The sequence below is a fragment of the Gambusia affinis genome, linkage group LG14 (genome assembly GCF_019740435.1).
Source record: "Gambusia affinis linkage group LG14, SWU_Gaff_1.0, whole genome shotgun sequence".
Classification (NCBI taxonomy): Eukaryota; Metazoa; Chordata; class Actinopteri; order Cyprinodontiformes; family Poeciliidae; genus Gambusia; species Gambusia affinis.
Genome location: NC_057881.1, coordinates 14,321,696 through 14,345,466, shown reverse-complemented (window position 1 = coordinate 14,345,466; position 23,771 = coordinate 14,321,696). Strand labels below are relative to the sequence as shown.

Sequence of the window (23,771 nt, the reverse complement as noted above, 5' to 3'; positions counted from 1 at the left end):
GCACACCAAAAAATCCCACATCATGATTCCTACGCCGCTGCGTTTTGGTCGCATGGGTATGGCATAGTTCATGTACGTGTCACAGCAAGAAGGGAGAAGGAGAAAGAACACTGACCGTCGTTGTAAGATATGGCATTGTTTTATGTAAAGTTAGATGCTGTGTGCATAGTTATTGGTAATTGTTTTCATGCGCATACATAATTCTTCATCGAAACTAAGTGGAGATCAGACATTGGTTTTCATGAAAGGAGTCCTATGCCGACTGTAAGTGGCTTGATCAAAAACGTTGACATGCTAATTTCAATAATTTCCCACTTGTTTCCCCAATTCAAAGGGGCTGTAAATACAAATTAGCTTATGCTACAATATATTAAGGTGCATCAAAATGGTTAGTTGTGTTTGATCTGTACATTGTCCCTCTCTAAATAGTTTCTTCTTATTAAAGCTTATTATAAATGAGGAGTTCAAGCATCTCGGGATCTTGTTCACGAATGGAGGAAGAAGGGAGCGGGAGATCGACAGGCAGATTGGCGCAGCGTCTGCAGTCAAGCGGGCGCTGTACCGGTCCGTCGTGGTGAAGAGAGAGCTGAGCCAAAAAGCGAAGCTCTCGATTTACCGGTCGATCTACGATCCCCCCCTCATCTATGGTCATGAGCTTTGGGTCATGACCGAAAAAACGAGATCGCGGATACAAGCGGCCGAAATGGGTTTTCTCCGTAGGGTGGCTGGGCTCTTCCTTAGAGATTGGGTGAGAAGCTCAGTCATCCGGGAGGGACTCAGAGTAGAGCCGCTGCTCCTTTACGTCGAGAGGAGCCAGTTGAGGTGGCTCGGGCATCTGGTCAGGATGCCTCCTGGACGCCTCCCTGGTGAGGCGTTCCGGGCACGACCCACCGGGAGGAGGCCCCGAGGAAGACCCAGGACACGCTGGAGGGACTATGTCTCTCGGCTGGCCTGGGAACGCCTTGGGATTCCTCCGGAGGAGCAAGTGGATGGGGAGAGGGAAGTCTGGGCCTCTCTTCTGAAGCTGCTACCCCCGCGACCCGACCCCGGATAAGCGGAAGAAGATGGATGGATGGATGGATGGATGGATGGAAGGATATTATAAATGCACCCTCAATAGAGTTTTCCTGCAGAATGTCAGCAAGGCTACAGAACTGTTTAAAAACAATGTTTCAGTAAATCTTTCAACTTATTTTCAAGTTCATGTTTTTCCTAGCAGTTGCTCGCTGTTCAGGACAAAACTAATCATTATTCTGCTGTAAAAAAAATAAGGCACTATTTCTTCCAGATTGTAGCGTTCACAACTTGTTTACTCTTTCCTCTGCTTTGACCCTGATTGTTGTATGATTATATTTGTTCTGGTTTAATTTTACTCATGTTTTTATGTACCACTTTTGTATAATTGCATGACTAATCTAATTTTTATATCATCTGACCCCATTTTATTTATTTTTTTTAGATCTGTTGCAAAAGATTTGTAGAGCTGCATCGTTTTAAGCAACATATGACTACAAAAATACATCAACAGGTGAGAGTTGCAGTTAATCTTTAAGTGTTTTGTTTCGGTTTGTGTTAAAGAAAAAAAGACTGCGTTGATGCAGTAATTCGTGGGAAAAGGACCTTAAACAAAGTATTGAGAGCATACTAATTAACATACCTTTCTTAATCCTTATGTTTCTGCTTAAAGTAATTCTGTAATTAATCTTATAAGAATGAAATGTAATTGCAATGTGTGTTGGAATACTTTGCAACCTTAGTACTGTGCTGTAAGTATGTCAAAGGTACAAGTCAGCTAGGGTCAGAACAGAACAAAGAATGCAGAACAACAAAGAGGAACTCGGAAATTAAGCAAGAGTGAATTTGGGAGTAACTCCAGATGGCGATTGAAAAGGAGAAATGAGTCACAGAGGGAGTTAAACAGCCCTCATTCATGGTTCCAGATTAGACTGCCGTCCTTAACTCCCCTGTAGAGATCTCAATTTGTTGCAACAGACTTGGTCGATGGACAAGGAATTCACAGTAAATGAGAAGCTGAACCATCCAGAGGACAACGGCAAAATGTGTCTTTTGTCTGTCCAGAGGAGGACTTAAGCTGATTTCAAATAATGCCCTTGGAGCTTATGATGAGCTGCTAAATTTAATGTAGCCTGATGAAAGGCTAGTTTGTGCTAGTTATAAATGAGACGAAGAGTTGCTGTTAACAGGTGTGGTTCTTGAAATGATGCATCTGCGAGGCTACTCAGTTGGTTACTCCATTACCTCAAGAAGGGCGTGACACCAGAATAGTAGCTAGTTAGTGGCTAGATCTTGACATCAGCTTAAACAGATTATCCCAAAAACCATAACTTAGAGCAAGACTCGAGGGGTTTAGGGGTTTTCTGGTAGCAGACGTGGGTGGTGCTGGCTAGTGCGCAACAACATAAAGCTTCACAAATAAATCACTTTGTGAAAAACTCTTTTTGAATTGTTACTAAAACACAAGTATATTTTGATTATTTTTTAGACAGAAACGTAATATTTTGACTTGTAACCTTTTTTTTCTAAAGTGGTTCAAATGGAAGTGACTCATACACTGTAGCATGTGACTTTGACACGACTTTAGGTTTCCTCTAAAATCTTTACCTCTGTGTAATTTTCAGAAAAACCTGGACTGATTGAAATGTGTTTTATATTCAAATTGCACCTTGTTTTACAGTAAGATGACAATACCAAATTAAACAGAAATGAAGAAAAATGATGCCTATCTTACTGAAATTTGAAAGTGCCAGAAAAAGACAAGCTCTTGAGAATGGCCTTTTAATTAAATTTATCTTTACTGTTTTCCAGAAGCTTCAAGATGTTTTCCAAAAAGGTAACATTCACTCTGTTTAGCTGCCTTGTGTCTGTTTCACAATGTCCTTTGTGCATGTTTTGTGAATATTTTGTGTATTAAAATGCCTTTTTTTTTTCTTTTTTTTTTCAAAATGTTCCTCCTTTCTTAAGGACGCATATCCTGCAATTGTAAGTAAATTTTTTGTGTTTCATAGTTTTGACCACATCTGATTTTTTTATTTTTATTTTTTTGCTTTTTAATAAATAAAAAAAATACATATTTAGCTAAAAAAATCAAGAGTATATTATAACGTTCTTACTGTTAATTTTAAAATTAAATTTTACATTAATCTGTAATATTTCTTTTTAAGACCGGATACCCTACATTGCATTTGTGGATCCAAAAAACAAACAATTTGAGTGTCAGAAATCTACTGTTGGTGAGTATGCCCCAGTTTCTCCATTTCCTGTACTACATATTGACCTATTTTTTTTGCTGCTACAAAGTGTAATAGCTATAAGAATGCTATCTATATCATATTTTGACTTTTTAAACATGTATACAAGTCAGCTACAATAACTGAATATATTTAGATATTAGCTGGATAAAGCCAACCTGAAGCTGCTTAATAAACATATCACTTGGAGCTGGCAGGCTATTGTGTCAGTGCATGATTAGCTTCATAATGGTTTGTGCTCTTTTTTTTTTTCTTTTTTTTTTACCATTTCATGTGAGTCTGATTTTGTCACCTAAATAATTCTGAGTCACAGAGTTTAACTCGCTTGTAATCAAGGTAAAAGTGTGGGAACATTTGTTGAGTCTGCTTAGTGCAGGGGTGTCAAGCTCCAGTCCTCAAGGGCCGCTGTCCTGCAGTTTTTAGATGTGCCACAGGTACAAAACACTGGAATGAAATGGCTTAATTACCTCCTCCTTGTGTAGACCAGTTCTCCAAAGCCTTGCTAATGACCTAATTATACTATTCAGGTGTGGTGCAGCGGAGGCACATCTAAAAGTTGCAGGACAGCGGCCCTCGAGGACTGCCGTTTGACACCCCTGGCTTAGTGGCATTGCTTTGCAGCAGGTGGGAGAGAGGCGAGGCTCTGCTACTCTACACGCCATGCACTCGGAGAAACCTCTAGTCACTTTGGTGCTTTTCTGGGATCTTATTAAATAAACGTTGAACTGTAACAATGGTGTGATGGAAAGTAATGAAGCAGTATTGAACTAGTATAGCACAGGATGTCCTGGTGCTCTAACACTTTACACCCCCAATAATAATAGATTATTTGTCGCGTTTGGTGGGAAATTGAAGAAATAACATGGATAATGATGAGTAATTCATGGGGTGAGAGAATACTTTTCTCATAGGGCCGATATTTAAAAACATTTTCAATGTTTTTAAAATATTTAATACAATACTGTGTATTGTATTTGCTTTGGATTTTTGTCTGATATGAAAAGGAGTTTGATCTAAAGTGCTTAGGTCTGTAATAAAAAGTGAAAACAGAGTAACATGATAAGGGGGAAGAATAATTTTTCCTAGAATTGTTTCTTGACACCAGCAGTTGCTCCTGTTGTGGATTTTTATTCTTTCTCTTCTTGTTCTTTATGAAATCCCTATAGTGAGTGTTTATTGTTGCAGAGTTTCTTTAAGCAAAGTACATTGACAACATTTGGTTGTGCATAGGTCATGACCTCCTGGTTCCTGACCTCACACCTCGTACTTTGAAACACTAAATGAGCCCAAGTTTTATTTTTTTGTTTACACCTTGTCTGGTTGCACATTGCAGACTGTTTTGTGTATTTGTGGTTTACTAAGAGGTTTTATTTCAGTTGGAGGTAATTGTTGTATTTCTATTTTCTTTCAGGCCTGTCCCTGATCACTCTGTGTTTCAGTCAAAATCCTGATTCAAGTTTTTACCTCTGCCATGTTTGTAATGATAAATGCTCCAGGAACACGATTTTATCCCACACATCTTCAGAAAGCCACTGCTTTCACTACTTTGTAAGTATTAAACATCCTTAAATGACTATTTAAATGAAAATCTAGAGTGAGGTGTTGACCATAAATAAATATATATATATTTCAAGGTATATACAAACCCAGATTATTTGAGTTTCTCCTGGAAACAAGACATGGACATGCTGACCCTTCTGGGGTGGAAGCTCAAAAGGGAAAGCAGAAAATCTGAGCTTCAAACCTTGCAGGTTGGTATTCTGACGCTGTAAATTGTCAAAATGATAAATGGTACTGTCAAACAATGTGATTAAACTTACTGTTTTTCATCAACATTAAATCCACTGTGCAGGTGAAGTTGATTACAATCTTTAAAAAAATGCATCTCTTTCTGCCTTGGCGGTTAATCGCATGTTACTTTTCTGTAGCACTGTTTGCTAGATATTGTCATTTGAAGTATGTTTGTCTTTTTGTCTATTTCTTAACTATGGTCAAAAAAGCAGTAGAAACTAATCAAATAATATATAATAAAGTTACACACAGTGTAACTCGTACAGAACTAGGGCGGTTGGTGCGACAAGCTAACTGTGATCAACGACGCTGAGACAAAAAGAAAGGGGGAGCAGGAAATGATAGCAGCAAAGCTAACAATATTTTAAAATAATAAAACCAAACCAAAATTACACAATTAACTACAGGTGGTTCTCAGTAAATGGCAGTAATATTGAAAAGTTAATCTATTTCAGCAACTTGGTTCACAAAGTGAAGATGATTGCATAAATGAATTGCAGAAGGATCTTCTCAAATCTTTACTGCTTGGTCATTTTTAAAGGTTATTTTGTTACTTTTAACCAAGTGAGTCCAAAACAAATATTTGTTTGCCATTTCTAGGTTGCTTTTAGCATCAATAATCCTATAATTTATTTATTTTTCTGTTTTTATAGTTATTGCATTTACCCCCACTGCTCATTAAGAAGCTCATGTCATCAACCTACTCAGAAGGTATTATTTTATGATTTGTTCATTTATTTATTTATTTATTTTTAAATGTGGAATAATGACTATAATTTTGTGATTATTCCCAGTGATGAAAACCTTATGTGAAAATGGCAAACTTCTTGAGCGGTTTGAAGGTGAGTGTCTCATTTTCCTAAATGATAATTCAAAGTTTTATAAACTAAGACTGCACCACATTTAACAGCTAGAACATTTTCTTTTTCTAGGTTAAATGAAGCTCTGGCATTTTATTTACTGATGACACTGAGTAGTCCTAAACATTGTGCTTCAAAAGCGTTTGTGTGATAATCACCTGAAATGTGTACACAGCACACCACCAGATTTGAAAGTATTGGATATGATGGTATGCTTTGTGCTGCTGTTGTGGCTTAACGAGCTTTAAACAATAATCTGAAAAAATAAATACAGTTAGGTCAACAAAAACGCAGGTACAGAGTCTTGCAGAAGACCAACACCTGCATATTGCTTGATAAATAAAAATTTGCACTTTTTCACCGCAAGGCATTGAGGCAGAAATATACTGCGGTTATTTCCTCCTATGCAAATTATTATTTTTTTCCGCCCACGTTGGAGGGTTTTCAAGCATGCACAGCCTATTTAAGGTCATAAAACAACATCTCTCCGATTTAAGACTGGACTTTGTTTACCGCTCAGAATCTCCATTTTGAATTTTTTAACCATTTAGACTTGAACACAGCCTTTGTAGAAATGTAATTAATCAGTTAATTATTAAATTAGTAAGGAGTGATTACTTTTTCACACAGGACCAGGCTGGTTCCTTAGCATATTTTTATTTGAAAATGGCTCTGTATATACCCATCTTTACCCGGCAACTATGTTTGACGCTATAAATTACTTTAATTCAACAAAAACATGAGCCTGGGAATTGACGTCCAGCATTTAATCTACCGTATCTGCTTTATTTGGGCCCAAGTTGGAGGGCTCTCTGCGCTCCTGCATTACGCAAATCCCATTTTCAGTATTCTCACAGAAACACCCAATTCTCACTGAGAGCAGGGCGTATTTATACTCAGATGTGTCCGTGTGTATGTAGCATTCTCAACCAGTCCAGTTCGTTCTTTGGTTGACGCAGATCTCTTGGCTCGTGTTGTGCTGAAAGGATGAGAACTTCCTGGAATCGTCCACAGCTGGGACCTTTCAACATTTGGCAGGATGGATATTTACAACAGTCCAGTGATTGTTATTCCACATCTCTCCAAATCTGAATTCCTTCCTGACTTCTTGGTCAGAATGACCCAGTACATTTGACACAGTGCATTTCCTTTTGATAAAAACATACCTTAGTGCAAAACAGCCAAGCAACATAATTATCAACTTTTAGCATCATTTTATTCCTCTACAATAAAAGCTCACCTTGTCATCAGTGCAGTCAAACATAAAATATTGTTTGACTTTCTAGTATTATTTTTTTTGTTGTTGTAGTTTACAGGTTAAATGTACAGGTTTTATTACTGAAATCAATCAATTGCATCCTGCTTTTGTGCACCGCTGTCATTATTTAAGAGAGGAAATATGAACTGGTGAGACAATGTTGTTGAAAAATTTAGTGTTTCTTCAATGGGTGTGGTACTCTCCAAGACGTTAATGTTCCAGCCTTGAAGCCAAACAATTAATTTACATCTCTGCCACAACAAATCTTACTCGGCCACCTACACTGACATTTTGAATGTGAATCAATGACTAGTTTAATAGGATGAGTAAGAGTTCGTGCAGAGAAACAAAGCGATGTTCATCGACAGACCTTTGAGTCTGGTAGACGTTGAGTGACTTTGCTGAGTCATGTTTGTTAATTTTGTTTTGCCTTCCTTCCAGCTATACACCAAAACAGGGTGACTCTTCAAGGTTACCACAGCAACCACAACAGACAGCATCCGCTTCTAGGTTTGTAAAAAAAACAAAGAAAATATTAACATTTAAAACATGCCATTTTAAATGTTACATTATGGGTTGACTGTTACATCTGCTTTTAAAATAAATCATACTGAAAATAAACTTTCCATAGTTTTCAAGACGGTTTTAAAGTTAAAATGCTTTGTTGGCCTTTAGTGAAGCTTCAATTTTTTCTTTTTTCCTTTATTGTGCAGGACTGCAGCACATTGTTGAATGTGTTTCTTCTGAGCCGGGAGAAGCATTGTACTACCTCTGCACACTGTGCCAGCTTTTGATTCCCAGCCACACGATCATCGGACATTTACTGAGCTTTGACCACGTACACTCGTATTTTGTAAGTCGAGATTTCTTTTGCTTTTGGTGTTTCGTGACACTTGAATGTTTCAAAAAAGAAAATACATATAATCAAGAAATAATCTGAGTAAATACAACATACCTCCAAGTTTCCAAATAAATGAATCTCTTTAGGGAAATAAAACCATTTAAACCAACTTTTCCCAGTGTGGAAAAGTGATTTTGAGGTAAATTTTTATCAGCATCGCCTGAAGTGGGCAAAACGATTTCCACACTGATTATCAACTTTGGAATAAAAGCACATAAAGGCAAAAGCCATCCTAAATATTTATGCTACAAGGTAATTGTAACATATACTGATTTTGCCCTGCTCTAACTCACTCATCCTCTTCACTCAGACTATGTACTCAAGTTAACATATTACATTACAAGGCCTAATATTTGGTTTGGAGCACATTTCTAAACAAATTATGAAAGTGGGGAAAAAAATATAACGTATGGTTTCCCAAAGGTGCTTGAGTTATGTAGCTAAATATCAAAAAACTGAAAAATGCAAGAATCCCATGATTGTTTTTGGGAAGGGGTGGGATCACACCAACTGATTACATAATTTTATAGAAATGACCACATAATAAAATAAGTTAATAACCTGGAAAAGGGGAACTACTCACTAATCTGTTTTTCCTGCGCAGAAAGCGTGGCATCCCTCAACACTGATCTCAAAGGAGTCGGACAGGAGTAGTTTCCTGCTTGATTGTGCAAAGCAAGCTGAGAAAATTCATGCTGCTGAAAATATTTCTGTGCAGGTAGGTGATGTAAAAAAAAAAAAAAGTATTAAAGCATGAATATATCGAAAGTGATGTAAAAATGTATTCTTCCCAGCAAGTGAAAATGCAGCCCGATGTCTTCAAGTCTGTGAATTTCAATTCCTATTCAGAAGGTTAGTGTTCGATTTTAAGTCTTTGGTTCACCAAATGTACTTTATTCAGGGGTCAAAGCCCATTGCAGACATTCAAATAAAACAAAAAAGGGGCCTTTTTGTGTATCCTTTTGAAACCATAAATCACATCTTGAAAATCCTTGGAGAATTCTGGATTTTTGTTTTTACACAAAAAATTCTAAATCCCTTTTTATCTACCTGTTGTTTAGTCCAGAATTTGTTGTTCATGTGCATATTTCATACTGAGATTAAGCCTAATTAGCATAAAGATGTCTGGTTTAGCCACATAGAAATAAAGATGAATTAGCTACAGAGCTGAATAGGCAAATCTCACACACCATAACATTTAGATAATTTCCAGCAGTTGAGTTTGTAAGGTTTTACAGTCCATTAAATCTCCATTAAATGCAGTTTAAATTAAAAATGTAATTAACCTGGGAAGTGGAGATTTGCCAGGAAAGGACTTAGTTTGCAAGAAGATCTTGGAACGCTGTCATAACTGCTTGCAGCTTAACTTTTAACATTAAGCTTAGTCTAGCAGTGAATGTTAGGGTTTCTTTGTGTTTTTTTAAAAATATATATATATATTCTGTCTTTCAGCTTTGAAGAGCCTGGAATCCGTCACAAAGAGATGCTTAACCGTAAGCATAAAACCAGGCGACAGGATTGGTATGTGTGATGTCAGCGTGCACAAATCTGTGTAGTGATTGTGTGAAATTGTAAACTTATCAGTTAATTTTATCCTTTTGCGTTTCAAACAATATCTTAGCAATTTGTTTTAATTATTTCCGTAGTTTTTTGTTTTAGAAATTTTAAATTTGAATGCATTTTCCCTTTTTAGGTCATCATCAGGCCTCTGCTCCTTCAACTAAGGAGGTCAAGTGCATGGTGCACTGCCAGGTGATAAATTGTGACACATGCATAATTTTAAATGTAGTCAAATCACAGCTTGAAACAAACACTGACATTTCCATCCCCATTTTCTGTTCTTCTGCATCTCTTTCTATACAAAAAGAACTGCAGTAAAGGTTTCTCCAACATGTTCAGGTATTTGGAGCATTTAGCAAGCAAAGAACACATAAGAGTAAGTAATTAATTCTGTAAGTAATTTTATCTTACCCCAAAATTCTTAACAAACAGGAGTTGTTATGGTCGATCGCCTAAAAACTGTAATCTTCCACAGGTGATGCAGGAACTTTCTCAAGGTAAAAAGCTCAATTTAGTCAAATGTGAAATATGTGTTTTGTGTTTAATTAATGTTTTATTCAGCAATGTTCTTTCTACAGATTGGACAGGACATTTTTATGGCCGAGGTATGTTTGCAGTCTCGATAATCAAAGCTTTAACAATGTGTATCAATAATAAAAAGCTAGTTTTTCCTTTAAACATTTCTCTTAATCTTTTGTTTGGTAGCTCACATAAATGACATTGAATGAGAACAGTTTTGGGGTCTGAGCATGAAGCTCAATGTTGTAAAGGCTGTGCACAATTCTGTGCCACAGTAGGAACAAATAGAGAAACTGTTTCTCTTTTATAGTTATGCTTTATTCAAACATGTCTGTTCAGAAATCAAAGCATTTACCTGTTGCTGTATGGGAGCCGTTTCTTTATTTCTTGGCTTTTGTCCCTAACTGTGCTTAACTGAGCTAACTGAGCTCTAGCTCCTCCTTTGCCTGTGATAAAAGCAGACAGATTTGTGGTTATAGTGACAACTTGGCCATTGCGCAAAATGTGAGTAATTTATAATCACCGAAAATAGGATCAAACGTATGTTAAAAATGCATTAGTAAAAATGAAGCAAATAGCTTTTCTCAGCTATAAAACAGTGGGTGCATCAGCACAGACTGTTGTGCCGTCGTCTGGATCACTTGTCTAATTCTGATCCACTGTCCTCCGTATCTAATATTGCTGAATTACTTTGAAAGCCTTCAATCAATCTGAAGAGGCCGTTAGGAAATGGGAAAACATGTAAAACATGCAGGACACTAGGAACTTAGAAATGGTAAAAATACTTTAACGATGGAATTGCATTCTTAACTAAGCCCACAGATTGAGCTTTACAAGCTGTAACTTCAGACATCTGCTTATGTTTTTTTTTTTTTCTTCCACTCCTGATAGGAAAGTTCTATGTGCACCTGTACACGTACATCAACGAGTGTTTAAAGACAAATATGCCACCTGTCGGTAAGGTTACATGCACATTTATGTTATATGTGATGCTTAGAAAATATTGATCTTTTCTAAATGTTTTTTTTTTTTTTTTTTTTTGCATTTTGTGCTGCAGGAACATCACTGGTTATGACGTGCCTCACCTCGGTTTCTAAAGATGACCCATTTTATTTGTGCATCGCCTGTCAGGATTTTTTTTATCAGTCTGATGTCCAGAATCATTTTGAATCCCGAAAGCATCTCATCAGCACTCAGGTTAGGAAATTAGCTTGTATAAAGACTTGTACTGTTAGGATGACATGTTTTTATAATTGAATCCAAAAAGAGGAAATCCAGCGGAAAACCATGTATAAACAAAGTGAAAACATAATACTGTTTCTATTACGATAGGTGAAAAACTAAAGCAGTGTGCCTCATAATATTGGATGTAGCAGCTGTTTATTTCAGTAAAACGTTTCATTTAACCCTGGGCTTGTTTAATATTCTCAGTTGTATGTGAATCCCTGGCTGCTGCCTTTTGCCTGGGAGGAAGACCTGGACGACAGGGCCCTGAGGTGGACGGCATGGAAGGAGGGACAAAATCGAGGCCAGATCTTCCTGAAGGTGACCTGCAAGTTTTTAACAATATTTTTATATCTGCAACTTACTGCTTCCTCTGGGTGTCTTTTTTTTTTTAACAGAAATATTCTATATCTGTTGTATTTATAGATTTTTGATGTTCCATACTCAGTATTTCATTGCCTTGACTCTCAGTACGAAGAAGGTAAAAACTAAAATGTGTCTCTTCCTTAATTTTGAACGAGCATGTTTGTTGAGCATCACAAGTCTCTAGTGAAATAACCCAATATTTACAAATCTCTATTTTTGTTGTGACTGCAGTATTTCACAGCCTTCAAGTGCAGTATCGTGGTTTTATGCATAAAGGTTTGTAGAGTATAATGATTAAAAAAATCCAAAATATATAAAAATCACCTATTGTTCTAAGCTGATGTTCACATTTTTGTAAAATGCCCTTTCAGTTCCACAGAGCAAGACGTACAGCAAAGACAAACAGAACGAACAGTTTCCTCTGCTAGGTGAGTAGCCTGTTTGGCACTACTTTTGTAAAGTATTGATTTGAAAAGAAGAGCAAAAAACAGATCCATGGTGTCCCTTATTTTATTATTTTATCCACCTTATTTACCATTTAACAGAACAATTAAACTGTGTTAATGAAATGCTGGTATTTATTTCGGTATTTTGATTGATCGTCTGCAAGTGCTTCTGCGGTGGAGACAGCTGCACCAGAGCAACCAATGCGGGGTCTATTCTTTATTATGACGGCACCTTTCACTGCTCGCTGTTTTCCTGTTTTGTCACCAAAGTCTCAAATAAACTGGGAAAGTTTAATGGAAAGTCTCCAATAAACTTTCTCTGATTGTTGCTAGTCATTTTTTTTAGCTAGAAAAAGTTGCTAAGTAAATATAGCAACGCCGTTGCTAAGGTGGCAACAGTGCACAGCCATTGTGTTCAGCTTCGCTTTACGGCAGTACTGCTGCAAAGTGCCGCGCATGTGTCGTTTCGAGACAACTTTGACTCCGTAGTACTACAAAACGGTAGATACTGTTATGAATACTATTTGGGTTTAGAATGAATATACATGTATATCCAATCCCAGATTCAGATGTAACGCCCTAGTTCTATCCGAACCCGATTATGTCTGAAACCACGTGATCAAGGTCGAGTTCCAATCACGTGGTCGGATCGGGACGTCATACATTCACACCGAATGAAAATAAAAAAACGTAAAAGGTGCAAAGCCTGCGTAACTTAGGATCCATCAGGTGAATTCTGGGCCAGATGCATAAAATTTCAAAGTTACGCTTGGAGTTTATTAAGGTTGTATTTATGTGTTGTTTTTACAGGCCAAGGGTTCCTCGTTCTACACTACGTGGGCGTCGCACCGAACGAGGTGGAGGTGGGATGCCTGTGTTTGCTCTGTGAAAGGAGGGTGTACAAAGAGGAAATTGAAGCTCACGTCTTCAGTCGGGAACACGTATCAACATTTCTGGTCAGTTTCATTTTGTTTGTATGTTCACTTCTGCTGTTGTATAATGTGTCTTCAAATTGTTTAACTTTTAACTGTTAAGCACTTTTAAGTAGAAAATTAAAATTGAGATGACAATACCAAAGCAGGAAGTTCAGAGTTGTATAAATGTGATATTATATTTACATTGACGTCAGTGCTCCACTTTTGCCCTTTGTGGAGTCATATAGTTGGGACTGTATGACTACATATACAGCAAAATAATCATAGTCCATACTGTGATGTTTGTGTGTGTTTAGGACTGTTTTCATCCAGACTCACTGACTTCCTGTACTGTCGATGCTGAAACGCTTCTGGACTTGGCAAAGCAAGCAGCAACGCTTCACTCTCCGTCATGCATGCAGGTATTTCATAATTAAAATCCAATTTCTGGCCCCTTCTCAAGTTGTAGCTATGTTTTTGGTATTAATATCCTCTACTCTCTAAGAAAATTTTGTTGGACGAACCAATCTGGGATTCATGCAGTTACCAAGAAGGTGATCCTTTGAATTCTTATAAATATAAACCCTTATAAAAAAACCCCGAGATTGTTTTATTAATTTTTTTATATATATATGTTTTATAGCAAAGATGATCTTGACAAATGCAAAATGGACAACAGATAATGAAAATCTTGTACCTCCAATAAACCCAATGCGGAAACTGGGTAAGCCAAAACTAAATGTTTTTGTTAACTACACAAAGATGTGCAACACTTTTTATTTTACAAAAAGGTCATTTACATGTAGTCAAAGCAATCAAACTTTCTCCAGCACCAGACCTAGTTAAGCACTGGAACTGCTTACTGAGAAAGTCTTGTCAGACACTCAGGGTCCAAAAAAATTATATTTTTAAAAATAAATTTAGAAGTGATTGATAGGTATTTCCTCAACCTATATAAAAAGAACCACAGACAACGTCACTTAGTTTTTCAACCAAACTCTTGCAAAGAGAGAAAGCACAGAAAATCAGGCTCTCCAGCCGTTTACCGTGCGTTCTGCCACCCGTCTGTAAAAGCTTGTCCTTTATTTGCAAGGAAGGGAATGAATGGATTGTGGAAAAGTGAAAGCAACATTTTATCTGGACAGCGGGGAGGACTATATATGAATTATATTGTTGTATTCATAGTTGAAATTAAATGTGCCTTTTTACATTCTCTGATTATGTCAGTTCCCAGGATCCCTCCAAAACACATTAGCAAACAGCAAAAGACAGATGACCAGAAAACATGCACCGTCACTGACACGAAAGAAAAAGAACAAAGTAGTGGCAAGGAGGCACTGTCCAGAGAAACCGAAGCTGCTGCAGAAAAAGAAGGATGTCAAAAAGTGTGTCTGAAGGATTTAGAAAATGAAAGAGAGACAGTTCTGTCAGTGAAGTTGAGCACAGAAGAGGCTACGACTGAAAACCCAAAGGAGACGGTCGTGGAGAGCCACAAAAATACTGAAGAGAATAACAGTGCTCTGACTAAACCAGAAGGCAGCTCAAGAATCAAACCGGAAGCAACGCAACAACAAAAAAACGAGAGGAAAAGGTCAATGACTCCAGATGAAACCGGTGGAAATGGATCCAAAATGAGCCCAAAAAGACAGCGGCTCTCCTCCAACGAGTCGTGTTTTGAAGAGTCCACCAAAATGTCACCAGAAAGTGGCACAAAAGTGATTAGCACAAATGCAGCTGATAAGGAAGAGGATCACAAGAAGGTTACATATGTTTAAACATTTATTATATTTTAATTTTTTGCTGAAATACCTCTCTGTCACCTTGATGAAGTGTAGTTGCAGATCTGCCACAACATAATGTGAAAAATTATTCATTTGTACTTTAACAAAGGAAAACTGAGCATGCTAATTATTCTTTTTTTTTTTTCTTTTTAAAGGCGGTGTGTTCTTCCAATGAGCGAGGCACATCCGATAAAAAACCCACAAGCAACACAGATCAACGGAAATCATCCCTCTCTGAGAACTCCCACACTTCACCTGTACCAAAAAGTAACAAAGATCCCGCCGACGGGAGAAGCGATGCTGGTTCAAGTCCTCGAAGCACAAACACAAAATATAAAGCAGACGTTTCTCCAACCAAAACGAAGTCGTTAACGTTTGAAGCGTCTACTAAATCTGAAAAACCAAGAGCAGTTCCTTCCACCACTCCAACGAACACGTTGAAATCTACCACAGGCCCTCACACACAGACAAAAACCGCTTCCACCACTTCAAAAACATCCACTCCACAGTCCCAAACAGGGTCCGTGACACCGAAAAGTAAAACGCCATCTAAAGAAATATGCAGCGCTGCATCCTCGTCTGACCCCGGATCTGCAGCGACGCTTAAACCCGAACAGCCTCTCAAATCCAAAGATCCAGCAGCACCTAAGACTAAGGAAGCATCATCTGCCACTTCTGAAATGGCTAAAGCACAAGTCATAAACCTAAATGCCAAATCATCTGTAAACACATTGACGAGGGGAAACCCTGACTCTGAAACGGCGGCTCACAAGAGGAAACCGCCGGCCTCTCTTCACCAGAAACCAGAAGAAATCAAGAAGGTGCGGAATGACCTCCCTCATGTTGCTTCGAGCAAGACGACGCTAGGTGGAAACTTTCCTAAAGTTGGTAAGCATAATTTAATTTGCATAAAGCATTACTCCTGTATGCATTTTTAAACCTGTGCACCTTGTTGCCATTGGACAGGAAAGAACTACCTGGTTGTGGTGTCCTGTGAACAAAAGCAGCAGGTCTACTGTCTGCTGTGTTCAGTCAGACTGATTGCGTCCAGCCACCTGATGGACTCTGTCCACCAGTACAAATATGTGGTATGTGAATGTTAAATTGTGATCCGAGTACAGCTGCAGCTTTGAAGGAGGAGAGTCAATATATAGATATATATTTTTTTCTTTCATTAGAAACTGAAATATCCTGAATGGCCTGGGAATGAGAAGATGGAAAACGAGTTAAACCGCATCGTTCACAAGTTGGCAAACGTCGACAAAGAGTTGCCTCACACTCAGATTTTTCAGGTATATTGAAATAAATTAACTTAGTGTGGCATTTGGAAAATAATGCACCAGAGAAAGAGACTGAGATGTACATTGTGTTATAACGTTATTCTCTCAAAAAAAAAAAAAAAAAAAAAGCACGTTTGAGGAATCCTTGAATCGCCTATTTCCACAAAATTCCTCCTTGGAGCTGCAGTCTCCAGTTGAGCTTCTTAAAAAGTCGGAGGTCAATTTATTTATTTATTTTTTATCAATGTTCTATTTGTACTTTATGTTTTCCTTTTTTTTTTTTGTTCTGAAGGAATTCAATTATTCTTGTGTGTGCCGTTTGCACAAAAAATGTACGATTCAAGGTTTTACATATGCCTGATGTTGTTTGTGTGGATATTTGCTTTTCCTAGAGATTGGAGGTGAAAAAAGATACGTACCAAACACTGGGACAACTCCCAGACCACTTGGGTAAATATATAATAACATTTTATTCTGCGTCTCCTAAAATCATACTATTTTTTTCTGTTGGTCCTGCTTTATTTTGGTAAACTGTTAATTTGAACTAATTTTTGAGACGGAATTTGTTATTGAGGAAAATATTTGGCAGGGACAAAAAAAAAAAAAAGTTTGTTCTCGCATAGAAACTGACTTTTTTTTCCTTTGTGGTCAATTTCGTGTTCCTACTTATGCTTTTGTGCCTTTTGATTCTCAGCTATAGAAACAGTGAAAACGCTAGTGAAACAAAGAGACCTGAAGCCCTCATCGTCTCCCTCAGTCGATAACACGGAGCGTCCTTCCAAGGACATTTCCAGTCCCTGTGACGTTTCAAGCTCAGGTGATTGTAAGTTTTAATGTCAGCTTGGCGTAGCTTCCTCTAATTATTAAGCAACACATGTACACCATTCATTCACGTTTCAGATGTTCGTTAATGTGTGCAAGTGACATTCAGCACAATGGTCAATAATTAGTGAACCTCTTCCTCTAAATGTTGACTCTCAGGGATCCCAGTGTTTCACGATGAAATGTCAGACGCTGCAGACGGCCATCAGCTCTGGGCAAGCCTGGACCAAGCGTCGGGTGAGATATCAAATGAGAGTAATTATACAGATTATTCTAAGGAGTCGGTGTAGTTTTAACCCTTTTTATGTCTTCGTACACAGAAATGGAGTGCGTCGATGAAGATGTTTTGTCTGCAGGTCAATCATTTAGCGAAAAGAGCTCAGATGAGGAAGATTTGCAAGTGGATGAAGAGATCCAGGTTGTAGCTGAGACCATGCAGACCCAGGATCCACAACAAGTCTTGGATCGATGTGCTCAAGCTGAAGATACAGCAGGTATGCTGGATATGTTTTTTGGAGGCTTTATATTCTGTCTAGAATAGAAACGTATGGAGTCTTATTTAACTCTTATACAGTAATAAATACCTGTCCACTTTTCCTGGATGAAATCATTTTTAAGAAAAATAAGAGTACTCACCGCCTTCAATTTTTATGTTGAGGAAGAGCAGCCACACATTCATTTGAAATACTCCAGTTGAAAAGCCATGCATTACAACTGTCCCTGTTTTAAAGCAGCGTAGCCTCAGTTGCTCTTTTTGTATCAGAAAATTGTCTTAACTAAACTCATCTGCTTTAAATGCAGTGTTCAATAGCAGTTGGTTTATATTTTGTACCTTAACAAGTTTTAGTTGTACTAGATCTAAAGTATGACATTTGTTGTCTTTGCCAAGCTTGGAAGTCGAGATGCTGTTGTGCAGAGTTTAATGTTTTCTCCTTCTTGCCTCCGATCCAGAGACGATCCTGAAAAGTGCAGAAAGTTGTTGTCCAGCCGAGTTACAGAGACACCAGAGGTCAAGTGGTGAAGATCTAGAAGCACAAAATCTGATTCAGGAGCACCAACCATCAATGACTGACAAGAGCATTAACCCAAATCCCGTTCCAGACGATGAAGCTGAAGATGTAGCAGGTATGACCTTTTCAACAACATTTTCCTTTAGAAAGTTGACAAAGTTTACAATTCCAGTTGAACTGAAATGGGTTTTTTATGTTTAATTTAGAAACTCCCCAGCTGAATCGGCTGAAGGTGCAAGATGACGGTCGGTCTCATCGTAAAGTCACACTTGTCGTGGCAGGACAGCAGAACCAGTCAGGCCACAAAGCCGAACCGGCTCCTATGCTTCACTTACGATCTGAAGAGCACAGATCGTCACAGGCAAACTCCACTACTTTGACTGGTCAGTGCTGAGCATCAAAACTCCGGCCGTTCTTTGGCATTTGTGCACGGATTTTTAGAAACATGTGGTTTTTACAGGAAAAATTTTTCCACGATCGAGTGATTTGCACATTTTCCTGACGGCAAGTAATCAGGATCCTAATAAGGTTGCTGGTGAGTGTCCGTCTATCAGCGTGTCCTCAGCATCCCGTCTCTTCGCAGAAGCATGTAAACATGTTAAAATTGTTTTCATTTACCAGGCAGGGCGTATGTGTGGGAGTGTCATAGTTCATATCAGAAAACCTTCCTGTGCGAAGCGTGTGAAGAGATGCTCTCATCCCGAGATATCTGTCAGCATATGGTCAGCCTCAACCACCAGCTCAATTACTTGGTGTGTATTGGGAATGACATGCAGCAATTGTTCGAAAACACGTTTGGACGTTTTTATAATGTCCACGTTTTTCAGCGGAAGGAGGACCAAAGGTTCCTGGACATGTTTTGGCTGCAGGACGACTTACCTCTGGACTTTAAAAATCAGGTTTTAATGGATGTTATCCAGGCACTGTCAAAGCGGGAGAAGGCTCTTAATGTTGAGCCAAAGGTACGTTGAGTCAACGGAGCTTTTCTGTTATCTAGTTTCATTCAAAGTGTTCTTCACATTGACTCTTTGCAAGAACTAACGAAAAAGTACCGACTTTGTGTTTTTTCTTCAAGTTCATATGGCTGACACCTGAGTTGCATAAAGTTCTCCTAGCAACTCCTTTCAGTAAAGGTAACCGTCAACTTAATTAGAAAATGTAGATGAAATTATTGTTCTGTGTAAATTGTACCTAAAAAGAACTAAAACACATAGTTCGTCTGGAGAAATGTGCAACATGAACCGGGTTTTTACCCGTCAAACTTTTTCATATTTGTCACAACCACAAAACCTCGATGTAATTAGTTGTGAAATGGAAAGAAATTTAGATTGTCTCAAGATAAATCTGAAAAGTGTGGTGTGCATTTGTATTCAACCCACAAAGTCAGTACTTGGACTTCAAATCCCAGGTTTAATAAACCTGGCAGGCCACCAGGCTAAGCGTTGTTTGTTCATTTTAAATTGGGATATTTTTATACACTAATAACTGAAATTAAAGACGGAATAAGCCAGATTTATAGTTGACACATTGAACTGGCGGTAAGGGCCCTCCCTGCACCCGCCCATTGGCCTTACGCACTATTATTTCCAAATTATGATGCCTAGTTGTGCACCTCCAAATTTTTTGAATTTTTTAATGGTTTTTTTGTTTTTTGTGGGGGTTTTTTACCCCAAAACTCAGTAGGCTGGTGGCGGACTGCCACTAAGCTTAGCAGGTTTTCTGGGAGAATATCTGAAATCACCTTCAGATGCAGCAAAACCTGCTTCTGTCTCCACCACATTTGCACATTTGGAGACGGAAGGTTTCGCCTACAGCTCAAGCTCAAGTCAGACTGGATGAAGTCGTTTGGTGAAAGCTCGATTGTGAATTCTTGCCACAAATTTTAAATTGGATATCTTTCAACCATGGTTTAAACCTCTTCCCAGATTTCTCCCTGTTTTGGTCCCCATGATTTTTGATCACTAATTTTCTCTCATAAAATCTCCGAGGCCGTCAGAGGACAACATTATTTATACTGAGCTTAGACAATTGTTTGCTCTGGGTTTTATTTGAGGATGTCAGAATAAAGAGAAAATTAATACAAACACGCCGCACCCGCCATGATTTTATTGAAAATGTATTATTTTAGGGCATATGAATACTTTAGCAGAGGACAAAGATGCTGATGAAAATGCTGTACTTGTTTCGTCATCGACTAAAAGCTCGCCCTTAAATCACACATCGACTCCAAAGTAAATGAGCAAAACAAAACACAGTTTTAAGCAATCATTCCACAATCTTGTTTTGTACTAACCTATCTTCTGTGCATTCACTTTACTTTTCGTAGCATTAGAAATTTTGAAAAGCATCAGAGATGAAGATTTGAGAGTTTTTCATCCATCTGCCTATGCTGGCCATCAGACGAGCGAGCGTCACAAAAACGGTTAGTATGTATAGTGAAAGATGAGATCGGGTTGTCAAATTATGTCACAACACTCTACTTAACATTTGCTTCTAATATCCTAAATTTCTGGCCTCCTCCCATCTTCCTGTGTATTCGTCAGTTACAAAGCACCTTTCTTCACATGCTTATGTCATATGCACTGCTTCTCCTGGTTGCATTTTGGATACTTGTTGTGTGAAGCCCCTCTGTCCATCACTCTCTGCTGCTTCTGTTTGCTGTGAACTGAGGCAGCAGCGTCCAGTAGTCTGAAGGACAGCACCAGTCTGCAGCCTGGACTGTCTTTTCATATGTATCAGAGGGCTGAGTGCTGGTAGTGGCACTAAAAGTGAGACCGAAACTAAAATGTTTAGTTTTAAAACCCTTTAATTAGTTTGCAGCTCTTCCATGCTTCTTTCATTTTCAGGTGATGGGTTTTAACTATTCTAATTTTAGTTGCGAAATAGTTTTGAAAACTGCATATTCTCTCTTTATTTCACAATGAATGCTATACACCTACATTGTGTTGGTCTGTCGCATAAAATACATTGAATTTTGAGTTTTTAATGTGACCTAATAGCGATACGTTCTTGGGATATACATTGTTTTGCAAGATACTACGTATAACTTGACTTTAACACGCACCACATAGCGCTTTTAAGCAAATAAACTCTCTTAATTTAACATTTTATTTCTGTATTACAGGACAGCAGACTGCAGGGCCGCAGAGCATACAGGAGTCTCTTCCTGCAAATTGCATGTCGGCTCAAATACTAGAAAAAGACCAAAGAAGGGAAATGGGTAAGAATAACTTAACTACAATAGGCTAAATATGTTCTTTCTCTGTAGTAAAAACTGATATGTTCCAATGTTTAATTTCATATCAACAATAATCATGATAGGATGGATAACAATGATTAGTCTGCACTGATTGCCACAGTAGTAGATTTGGAAACCTTGACAACTAAAGTAGTAGCAAGAAACTTAACTATGTATTTTGATTTTAGTAAATTATTACCTCTCTTTTTTTATTCTGTTTTCTTCTTTTTTTTGTCTTGTGTAATGTTTTTAAAGCTAATCAGAATCCAGATAAAGCACATCCTAAAGAACCAACCCTGGCTGAAAGTTTTGCTGCAGTTGGAAGTGGAAGAACCTCGAGGATGGATGTAATCTCTTCCTCTTCAAAGACTGACCATGCTGTCCTTCCAGACCCAAATGTTTGTGCACAAAACCTAAGGCCTCTAGAAGTGAATCCTCCAAACTTAAAAGTTGATCCTGTTGTTCCTTCAAGCTCCACTGCTGTAGCTCTCAGTCTAGAGCCCTGCAGTAGTTCTCTCCAGCCACACGACACATCTTCCGTCTCTCAGGTTGAAGGAAGCCCTCGTCCTCAAGAGCTGAATGTTCCTTACTCCAAACATAACCTTGTTGTTCCTTCATGTCCCCCAAATCCCAATCTAAACACAAGTATTGGTGGTCCTCTACAGCCAGGATTCAATCCGGGTGTCTGTCAGCTCAGACGAAACTCTGGTCCTCTTGAAGTGAACTCCAACTCAGTAACTGATCTGATTCCTTCAAGCTCTGTAAATCTCGATCAACTGATCAGAAGTGTTCCTTTACTGAGAGATATAAACCCTACGCATCAAAATTTCTGGCAATTTACTTCAGAGCTAGTCTCTGTGATGAAGACTTGCAATCAGCCAGCTTTAAATACTGCTGAAAGTAGAGAGGGCATGAAGATGAGCCATTCACTTGTTGTTCCTCAAGGAAATGCTATCGTTCCCACTGCTGACCTCAGAGAGCCACACAGGTTACTCATCAGTGTTCCTAAGGACATCAGCAAAATTGGAAAGCCAGAGCCCAGTGAGACTGGGATCAATCAGCTGCCCATTAATACCATCATAACTTCCAGGTCGAGCCACATTAAGCAGACGTTTAAAGGCCAAACTCGCACTGACGTGAGTAGACGGCAACTGCCGCCAACACCTAGCCACACTGAGACTGTGGCGTCTCCAGGAGGCGTCAACCCTTACATCCAGCCTGCCTATCTCCCAAGTGTGCATCTGGGTTCTGCTCCAACACAGAGCCAGATTCCCCTCGATGCTTTTAGAATTTACCAGCAGTACGTGTATCCAAGCCAAAGCTACTTTCAGCCGGTAGTGAACCCCATGAACATGCCTTCATTCGGTTACAGTTTAGCGGAGCAGATGCCTGTAGTTTGGACGAATGCCGATATGCAGATGTACTATTCCAGGAGGCCAGAAAGTGAGCAATGACTTCACCCAATTTTTTGTCTTTTTTTTTTTTTTTTTTTTTAATGCTGACCAATCTCTTCAGCTCAGTTTGGTGCTTTCTTTTTTTAATTCCAGAGCTCTGTCTAACATAAATATAACTTCATATTGTGGAGTCAGTGTTACCTTGTTAAAACAAGTAGGTGTTTATCTTCTGACCTATTTCAAAGGCTATAAGTGAGCTTTCTATGAAGAGGTTTTCCGACTTCAAAATAGTGTTAAGCTACCTCAGTATTTTTGTGCATGTGATTTTTTTTATTTTTTATTTTTTTTATAAACTGGCATATTTCTTGTTTGATGTATCTATCTGTTCAATGTAAAATATGTTTTATTTCATTGGTGTATATGAATAAAATGTATGTTTTGTCTACTTTTTTAAAAAATACTTTAGTCTAATTGTTTATTTGGACTAAATTATGCACTGTGCATGACTTAGAAAAATCTGAAAGAGTTCTTCATGGATATGAATCAGAAAATAAACTTGTGGATTTTAAATCCAGGCATTAGGTTCACAATGGATTTGTAGATGTATCCAACCAACTCAGGTCTAAACTATACACACACCACCTCTAATATTAAGATGAGCGTGCCTTTATGTATTTTGTCAGTGGTGGTGGTCTTCATGGTGCTGATGTAGTGAAGCTTTAAGAGAAATGGCTGTCGCTGCGCATTTTGCAAGGGTCAGTTACAGCTTGATGCGACAGCAGCAATGAGGTAATAATATTAAATGAAATGGTTTTAATGCAGTATCAGTTCTATCTAAATATCTTTCCCGAACTCTGAAACTGATGGAGCTAATTGGAAGAATTTGAGGGACGGAGGATGGCAGCTCAACCCCGATACATGCAGGCCATGACGTGAGGATGAGTGAGGTCCACCAGGTAGGGTGTGGGATGGAGGAGGCAGCTGGAGGCAGACAGAGGGGATCCCTGATTCCTCCTGTTCCCAAGTGATGACTATTTTCTAGTCTTTGTCTTTGCCTTGGATATTGGGGCCCAGACCTTAGCTAATGTTAGAGGTCAGATTTAGAACTGCAGTCTTTATGGTAGTTTCCTCATATGCA

At 38.4% G+C, this 23,771-nt stretch overlaps 1 protein-coding gene across 2 annotated transcripts in view; it reads left to right on the top strand.

Annotated features, from left to right (window-relative positions):
- The window catches only part of LOC122843657, a 37,869-nt gene extending 14,781 nt beyond the window's left edge, over positions 1-23,088 (top strand). Inside the window, exons 2-45 of one of the 2 annotated variants that reach the window (XM_044138580.1) lie at positions 1,460-1,528; positions 2,827-2,851; positions 2,983-3,000; positions 3,183-3,251; positions 4,681-4,817; positions 4,904-5,020; positions 5,714-5,771; positions 5,855-5,902; positions 7,620-7,688; positions 7,892-8,031; positions 8,684-8,797; positions 8,874-8,931; positions 9,532-9,600; positions 9,773-9,831; positions 9,947-10,015; positions 10,115-10,136; positions 10,218-10,244; positions 11,050-11,115; positions 11,216-11,355; positions 11,590-11,703; positions 11,809-11,863; positions 11,980-12,024; positions 12,120-12,176; positions 13,005-13,150; positions 13,426-13,530; positions 13,614-13,662; positions 13,752-13,832; positions 14,336-14,868; positions 15,045-15,777; positions 15,856-15,977; positions 16,068-16,181; positions 16,562-16,619; positions 16,864-16,986; positions 17,151-17,228; positions 17,312-17,485; positions 17,943-18,116; positions 18,208-18,384; positions 18,462-18,536; positions 18,623-18,753; positions 18,829-18,963; positions 19,077-19,134; positions 20,328-20,423; positions 21,126-21,221; positions 21,495-23,088. In XM_044138580.1, coding sequence (XP_043994515.1) covers positions 1,460-1,528; positions 2,827-2,851; positions 2,983-3,000; positions 3,183-3,251; positions 4,681-4,817; positions 4,904-5,020; positions 5,714-5,771; positions 5,855-5,902; positions 7,620-7,688; positions 7,892-8,031; positions 8,684-8,797; positions 8,874-8,931; positions 9,532-9,600; positions 9,773-9,831; positions 9,947-10,015; positions 10,115-10,136; positions 10,218-10,244; positions 11,050-11,115; positions 11,216-11,355; positions 11,590-11,703; positions 11,809-11,863; positions 11,980-12,024; positions 12,120-12,176; positions 13,005-13,150; positions 13,426-13,530; positions 13,614-13,662; positions 13,752-13,832; positions 14,336-14,868; positions 15,045-15,777; positions 15,856-15,977; positions 16,068-16,181; positions 16,562-16,619; positions 16,864-16,986; positions 17,151-17,228; positions 17,312-17,485; positions 17,943-18,116; positions 18,208-18,384; positions 18,462-18,536; positions 18,623-18,753; positions 18,829-18,963; positions 19,077-19,134; positions 20,328-20,423; positions 21,126-21,221; positions 21,495-22,693 — 6,102 coding nt within the window. In that variant the 3' untranslated portion in view covers positions 22,694-23,088. Of the gene's footprint in view, positions 1-1,459; positions 1,529-2,826; positions 2,852-2,982; positions 3,001-3,182; positions 3,252-4,680; positions 4,818-4,903; positions 5,021-5,713; positions 5,772-5,854; positions 5,903-7,619; positions 7,689-7,891; positions 8,032-8,683; positions 8,798-8,873; positions 8,932-9,531; positions 9,601-9,772; positions 9,832-9,946; positions 10,016-10,114; positions 10,137-10,217; positions 10,245-11,049; positions 11,116-11,215; positions 11,356-11,589; positions 11,704-11,808; positions 11,864-11,979; positions 12,025-12,119; positions 12,177-13,004; positions 13,151-13,425; positions 13,531-13,613; positions 13,663-13,751; positions 13,833-14,335; positions 14,869-15,044; positions 15,778-15,855; positions 15,978-16,067; positions 16,182-16,561; positions 16,620-16,863; positions 16,993-17,150; positions 17,229-17,311; positions 17,486-17,942; positions 18,117-18,207; positions 18,385-18,461; positions 18,537-18,622; positions 18,754-18,828; positions 18,964-19,076; positions 19,135-20,327; positions 20,424-21,125; positions 21,222-21,494 lie in introns of both variants that reach the window. The other variant, XM_044138579.1, reaches the window with a different exon arrangement.
- The last annotated feature ends 683 nt before the right edge of the window (positions 23,089-23,771 follow it).